Source organism: Penaeus japonicus, unplaced genomic scaffold (assembly GCF_977035675.1).
Source record: "Penaeus japonicus unplaced genomic scaffold, GWHDUDI00000001_assembly GWHDUDI00000035, whole genome shotgun sequence".
NCBI classification, from domain to species: domain Eukaryota; kingdom Metazoa; phylum Arthropoda; class Malacostraca; order Decapoda; family Penaeidae; genus Penaeus; species Penaeus japonicus.
The window spans coordinates 19,949,842-19,957,445 of NW_028234437.1; the positions used below are offsets into that span (position 1 = coordinate 19,949,842).

Here is a 7,604-nt window from a genome sequence, read left to right on the forward strand (position 1 = left end):
TCGTTTCCTCAAGTGATTGTCAAAAAAAAGATAAATGAAAGGATGAATTTACAAATTGCTTGTGCAGTTCAAAACAATTAGTAAATGGTAAATGCTGATGCTGTACAACCCAAAACTATTATCTTCTCAAGTGTTATGACGTTACTTCACTATTTTCTAGTCTTTTACAAAGTAATATAAATTCAGATACTAATTTACAGCATTGCAAGGGAAAATACTGGATAACACAAAAATGATTGAGGTGCAGGTAACTATTTTGAAATCAGTGAAAGAAAAGTCAGCTGCAAAGGGAAGGATAATGAAATTGTAGTGTAAAATATAATAACCGCTAAGCAAAAATCATTAAAGAAAAATACTGAATCATAACTACTACTATTACGAAGGTCATTTTTTTCATATAAATATATAGACGATAACCTTTATTACTTGAAAAAACAGGATTTCCAATGGGAAAAATACAACTCTATAAAAACAAATATATCTTAGAATCTTGCTAACAATCAGCTGTAAGTAGCTGATATACTCTGCTGCCTTTCTTTAACAAGTATCCTTGATGATTCAGGCTTGCAATAAGGTCATTTATATCCCTCACTTTGATGTTGGCTTGCTTCACAAGTTGTTTCATCTCATCAATGGTAAATATGGATTTGTAGGTCTTTTCAGACATGCGCTGGAGGACTGCGACAAATTTCTTCATCTGTGAAAAGTCATTAATTGTTAATGGCAACAATAAGCTTGTATGAGCTAAAAAAAATTATATAAAAACATCACAAAGTGGGGCAAAAACATTACATTTTACCAAAACCAGAAAAATGTCACGGTCAAAATATCAAGAAAATCTTGACTTATAACAACATTATGTTGAGAAAATGAATCGTCAGATTCAAGTAGATGGTCAGTATCTCAGAAGTAAGTAAATAGCCATAATAAGGATGTACCAACAATTTGTATTCTGATACGACTACTAAAATTAACCCATTGACAGCTGATGGTATGCTTTGCTGCCAAGGCAGAGTCGATCATAGACGCGAATGGCACCGTGCCAGACAGTGTGAACCCGCCATCCGACTGTATACATATTTTATTAAAGTTAGGACCAATGGGTTAACATGGAATCTATTCCATAACAAACAGATTGGTATTTTTGCTAAATAAAACATTATTCAAATGTTTTTTTTCAATAGTTGAGCCTTCATCACAGTTACAGCTATACACTTACATAAAGTCTCTTAGTTGACTTGTAAATTTAAACACATAATACACAAAATCACCAATATACAGTTGTTTCATACATAGAAAATTAATATCTTTGGTATTGATGATAATTTTCGAAATACTAATATAAATGTGATTACTATTACAATTGCCTTCATTTTCTTGTCATACTGTTCAATATCAGTATTGATAATTTCCATTTTACATGTCTTTAGAAATTAATATACTCAAAGAGTCAGGAAATACTGCCACTTTAGACTTTAAAATTGACCTCCACTTGTAAATTCATTACTGAAAGTGCTGATTATTGCACCCATTAGGAAAAATGTTCTCTAAAACTATCAGCAGTGCCTCTAGCAGTATTTGTCCAACAACATAGTACTGATAATTGGGAAGTACACCTTGAAAGTACTACCAGTAGATTCCCCATTATTTTGGGGATCGATACTGGACGTTTTGGAGCCATTTTCTTGGTTTGTATAGTAATTAGTACCTTTTCAATATCTAAATTTAAAAATCAGAAAAGTACCAGTGTGATCATATATAAAGTATAATCTAATTATAACTGCATACTATATAATCTAGTGGCATAGTCTATGATGTCATGGGAATTGTTCAAGCCATGATAAAAGAATGAAATTTTCTACATGTGTAGGAAATTAAATTATGCATGAGATTGTCCCCATGCATCTTCAACCCTAAATATCATTTTTTTCTTTGACATGCCAGAGTTCAAGTATGGATTCCTATGACAAATTTATTCCTCACTTCAACAAAATATTTCAAAATTTAAATCCCTGCATGATCTACTCTACTGACAAAAAAGGTAAGAAAAGGCAATACTCAGGAATGAGGAATTATTTCCTCAAACGAATCTCAATTACAAAGATCCCTACAATATCCAGGGCAAAGAAGCATGGAGAGACTCTTAGGCTGAATAGTATTTCCAGTGATTTTATCCTCCTGCATTTTTCTCATCCAATCCACCATTTTTGAAAGATGGCAAAATCTAGCAAAAGAGAGCCCTCAGTTGGGGAATGTCAAGAGCTTCCCGACACATGTCTAAATTTTAATGTTTTTGTCACAATGTGGAGCCATTTTTTGTCTATCCTGCCTGGCTGTATTATGTATCTAATGAATTATGTAAGTAATTCTCACCATTTTTTTTTTTTTTTTTTTTTTTTATGGAAGTAATATTCTCATACAGTCCTCAAGGTCCCATCCATAAAATTGTTTGTCAAACACCTAGCCAAGTTGACCACCTAATCAAGTTGTTAGTCTCATTTGCATTTAAACTAAGGAACATCTTTTTTTCCTGTACGTGTCTTCCTTTCCCTTTTACACATTTTACGGTGTTCATATTATTTATCTGACATCCTTGAATAAAATTTAAATTTCATTAAATGAGAGAGAAAAAAAAAATACATTACCTGTGACCTGTTGCTAGATCCTGACCCATGCTGCGACCTCTTGAAGTCCAGGAGACCGAACTCATCGCTGAATGTGTCCATCATGGAGAAGCGCATCACTTCTACCACATCTCTGGCATCATCCTCAGTGGCCTCCTCGCGCAGTTCACATCGTGCTCTGGCCTGGCAAGATTGATGACGTTTCAGTTAAGTATCTATGATGAACATAAATATGAAGGAATGAATATTAATAGTATATAATAAATAAAACATATACATATACATATATACAGAAAATAATTAATTAATTAATTAAAAGAAATATATATATAATAAAAATATATGCAATTATATTAATAATTATATCAATTTATATATATATATATATATATATGCAATTATATGTATATATATATATATATATATATATATATATATATATATATATATATGTATATATATATATATATATATATATATATATATACATATGTATATGTATATGTAGATATACATATACACATACATATACACATACATATACATATACATATACATATACATATACATATACACATACATATACATAAACATATACACATACACTTACACATACATATACATAACTACACATATATATAAATATATGTATTTGCATGAATGAATGTAAAATAACAATAAACAAATAAATAAAGCATTTACTGAAAAAGCAAGACCTACATAAAAGACCTACTTCACAAAGCAATAATACTTGGAAATACCTCAGTTAGCCTTATCAAAGACTCAAGCTGCCTCGTGGTAATGGGTGTAGAGTTGCCATTCTGATGTCGCTGCCGGAGGTCTAGATAGAACTGCTGGATAATTTTTGCAGCGCCACTTGTTATTTTTGGCTGCACATACTTTCTTGCATAGCAAATGTACTTGCGTAGAAGGTGGTGAGGAATGGGTTCAAACGGTTCATTACTTCGGTGCTTGAGTTTCTCACTGCAATTGTATGTTGGAATTACCATTGTTATTAGAAGTACCCTTTGATGCCTTTATAACTGTTCTAGATGTCAGTGTAAAAAAAAATGCTAGCTCATCTAGTGTAAAGTTAATGCATAATATACAATTAAAAGGAAAAGAGATTTTTTCAAATAACTTTTAAACACAGAAACTTAAATTTTTGCTTAAACAAGTTCAAAAAGCAAACTTCTAAATACCTCAATGGCTGCTCGGAGTCAATGATGGTCGAAGAATCCAAAAGATCCTGCTTTCTCACTCGATCCCCTAGTAGGAAGGCATTGGCCTCTTTTCCCATTCGACTATGTAAGGCCATCACATGCTCTGATAACAGGCAGTCAAGTTCCTGGAATGAAGCAAATTGATTATTGTGAATGCTTTGTGTACAGTGGGATTTTCTACACCTTTTACCACCATGGTTGATTGTCTTGCCATTTATAATGAATGAGATTTTAATAATAGTTCATACTGTTATATTTCCATAACAGACAAATAAAGATAAAGTATAGTAATAAAGGTTGAAACAGAAGTGTCTTTTTACACATTTCATGATTCCCAATGGAATTTTAGAATACTCCTTTGAACCCTGCCACTAGTAAGAATATAGAATATAGTTATTATGCATTCTTATCCATGCTGTGCACATGAATATTCTCAAAACAGAAATCTAGAGCTCTTCCCTCACTTTCATCACTACCCAACCCAACTATACTGCTTTTTAAAATAACTATCTCATTCTTTGAAATATATTTCAGTAAGGATAATGATTCATAAAGTTACCCACTCTCTGTGGTCTATGCTCCTAAAAAGAGAACATTATTCAAAGAATTGCTCTCCCTATATAGCACTTTACCTCATCAGGCTTATCAAGCAGGATGAAGACCAAGTCAAATCTTGACAACAAAGCACTGTTCATCTTGAGGTTCTCTGACACTGTCTTGGCTTTGTTATAATGACCACCAATAGGGTTGGCAGCAGCAAGAATAGAGGTCCTTGCTGGAAGGGAACACACAATGCCAGCCTTGGCAATACTTATGCTCTGCTGTTCCATAGCTTCTAAAAGAGCCTGAAATAATACATATTTGCTAATAAATGTGGATTTAAAATATATTATCAAATATTTAGTAATAGCTCTAAAATTATAACAAATATAGCCAAACTGATTTCTATTATAAACAACTTTATAATGTAACAAGAAAAAAAAAAATGCACTTCAGCTCAGATTCAGGTAGGAATCTCATCACTGGAATTTCAACATGATTATTCCAAGATGTGACAACATATGTAAAGCATGCCACACATACCTGATGTTGGTTAGACATCTTATCAAACTCATCAATACAGCACACTCCTTGGTCAGCCATTACTAGAGCACCACCTTCCAGGGCATAGTCTCCCGTCCCACCCTCTCGACAAAGAGTTACAGTCAAGCCCGATGTTGTGGTGGTGTTTCCACAGACGTACACACCTGGTGGTACGATAATGTCTCTAAGTACACATAATATTCAGGATAATAAACTACAGTCTTAGAATTTTCAGAAGTTTTTTAGAATGAAGTTAATAACAAATGGAAAAAATATATAAATCCTACCTCTTGGAGCCACATTAGAACATGCCTGCAACATCTGACTCTTGCCAAGACCTGGGTCACCCACCACTAGAATGTGTGGGTCCCCTCTCACTGGAACACGGTCACCGCCCGTTTTAGAGCAGCCTCCAAAGAGACACAGTATGAGACCAGCTTTGACGAGCTCATGCCCATATATGGCCGGGCATAGAGATCCAACTAGCAGTTTGAAAAGCTGAGGCTCAGCTTGAATTTCCTGTTCCAGGAGACAATGGAGCAAGCTAAATGAAACAGGTTTATATGTAATCAGTGCTCTTTTTGCATGACACCAAATCTAGTTTCAGTCATCATGTAATTTTAAAATAATAATATGGAATAAGGGAACATAGGAAGATGTCTTTTATGTATCATATTTGACAGGAATACAATGAAAACTATTTTTGTAAGTTTGATTCCTTCAAAGTAAAAATAAAACCCTACCTTAAAAAAATAGAACATAAACACATCTATGAAACCTCAAAATGAACTACAAGTGTTAACATATGACATTACCTGTATTGCATAATAATCCTTGATGCTGAATTCAATCCCAGCTGATGCAGCATCATCACCTGACTTACAATTTGTCACAGACGAGGCATCAATGTACAACATAAACATGCATTTGTCTCCTTTGTTCCCTTTGCCTTCTTGACTTTGGCTAACCTAAAGAGGAAGTTTTACTTGGTTTTAAAGGATGAAAAAAACATTGATATGTATATCAAGTTAGCTACTATAATATTCATTATAATAAAAAGCATAAATCCTTTTTTTGGTTCAACTTCACAAAGACAGAAAAGAAAGAAAAAACATCAAAATGTAGATAAAATTCAGATAAAATCTAAGAAAGATCAAAAGATCCCTACGCTCAACATGTACAAAGAAATTAACCTTAACAATGCCCGTGATGGTGATCATGTCTCCAGGAACACAGGAGTCCACCAGGTCTTCCCTCACTTCACATTCTACGGTCCGTGGAACGCGACCTCCTTCTCTCTGTTCAAGATGAGTGATGGTAAGGATTCACATCAATGATCATTCAGGCATTATGTACAATAATGTAATGGAAGGTATGTATAACCTGTTGTGTAGAATATAAAAAGACTTAACCACAGTTACATAACCTTGTATCACTACTGAAGCTAAGAAGTATTTGGCCATCATGCAGATAAATAATTTCTCAATCTTATTATTACATTTTACTCAGTATGATTATCAAAGTATATATTCATAATTTCTCTGGTAACCTCCAAAACATTAATAATGTATATCTTTTAAAATATTTTGCTATGGTTCACAAGAAAATATTGATCCCACTTTGAGAATAGTCAATAGATCAAGACAAAGCCCTGTAGCAGGATTCCAATTTGTAACTGGGAAATATGGAAAGTATGTATATTCAATAGCACACCAAAAGGTTTATGCCTAGCTAATATTCCTCATTATAATGCACTTATCTACATCCTCTTAAAAAAGTAACTGCAGTACTAACCTGATCATCGCTGATTATCTCTTGTAACTTGAAACTCTGCCAATCAACAGTGTGTGTCAATTTGTGTGAACGATCTGGCACAAAAGATCGAGACCTACAGTTCTGCACGGGGCACAATGTAGGTACAGTATAGCGGCCTTCATTCTGGCTAACTCCATGTACTGTACCACACCCCAGGCATGTGAAAGCTAGTCTGGTACATAAGGGTTTGATGCTACCTACGCGTACCACTGTCCCTTTAATGCTGACAAGTTTACCTGCAATAATTTTTAATTTAAGATTTTTCTAGTCTTTGTATATGATGTATGCCTATCAAATAGGCATATCACCTATATGACAGAAGCAATAAAATCATAATAAAAAGATTTCTAGGACTTTCACTAAAAGCCAGGCACAAGATACCAAAACATGCAAAACCTCTTCCTTTAAATTTCTTTGATTACTAAAGGACAATTCTAAACACACATTACCAATTTTTTCTTTGCAATCTCACCGTAGTAATTAGCCTTTAAAATTTTCAACGGAGTCAGTTTGGAATGGTTGATGAGTCTGGCATGGATGAGAGGCAAGTCTGCTTCCGGGACCAGTGCCTTTAGGGCAGCTTCGTTGACACTCTCACCTCCTCCCGCCAACACCTCTGCTGCTTCCTCTCGCAATTCTGCTTCAACTTCTTTGGTCATGAGCTGAAAGGTGATATTGCATTAAACATGTTATTGTATTACAAGTAATGAAAGTATCAATTCTTAATTCTTAGAATATACATTAGACTTTATTTATTTTTCCCCTCAGGTCCAATTTTTCCTTTCCTACACTGTCTTCCTTTTTATATTACCCCTTCTTCCTTTTCTGCTCTCTTTCTCCTCCTTCCATATTCTTTTGC

General features: G+C 33.9%; 1 protein-coding gene across 2 annotated transcripts in view; it reads right to left on the reverse strand.

Moving 5' to 3' along the window:
- Nucleotides 1-406: 406 nt before the first annotated feature.
- Nucleotides 407-7,604, reverse strand: part of LOC122252922 (DNA helicase MCM8) — a 9,420-nt gene continuing 2,222 nt past the window's right edge. Inside the window, exons 5-15 of one of the 2 annotated variants that reach the window (XM_043015617.2) lie at nucleotides 7,218-7,407; nucleotides 6,725-6,981; nucleotides 6,124-6,228; nucleotides 5,746-5,898; nucleotides 5,218-5,449; nucleotides 4,931-5,094; nucleotides 4,480-4,692; nucleotides 3,827-3,972; nucleotides 3,386-3,608; nucleotides 2,646-2,807; nucleotides 407-697 (exon numbers count right to left, since the gene is read on the reverse strand). In XM_043015617.2, coding sequence (XP_042871551.1) covers nucleotides 494-697; nucleotides 2,646-2,807; nucleotides 3,386-3,608; nucleotides 3,827-3,972; nucleotides 4,480-4,692; nucleotides 4,931-5,094; nucleotides 5,218-5,449; nucleotides 5,746-5,898; nucleotides 6,124-6,228; nucleotides 6,725-6,981; nucleotides 7,218-7,407 — 2,049 coding nt within the window. In that variant the 3' untranslated portion in view covers nucleotides 407-493. Of the gene's footprint in view, nucleotides 698-2,645; nucleotides 2,840-3,385; nucleotides 3,609-3,826; nucleotides 3,973-4,479; nucleotides 4,693-4,930; nucleotides 5,095-5,217; nucleotides 5,450-5,745; nucleotides 5,899-6,123; nucleotides 6,229-6,724; nucleotides 6,982-7,217; nucleotides 7,408-7,604 lie in introns of those variants that run through there. The other variant, XM_086531530.1, reaches the window with a different exon arrangement.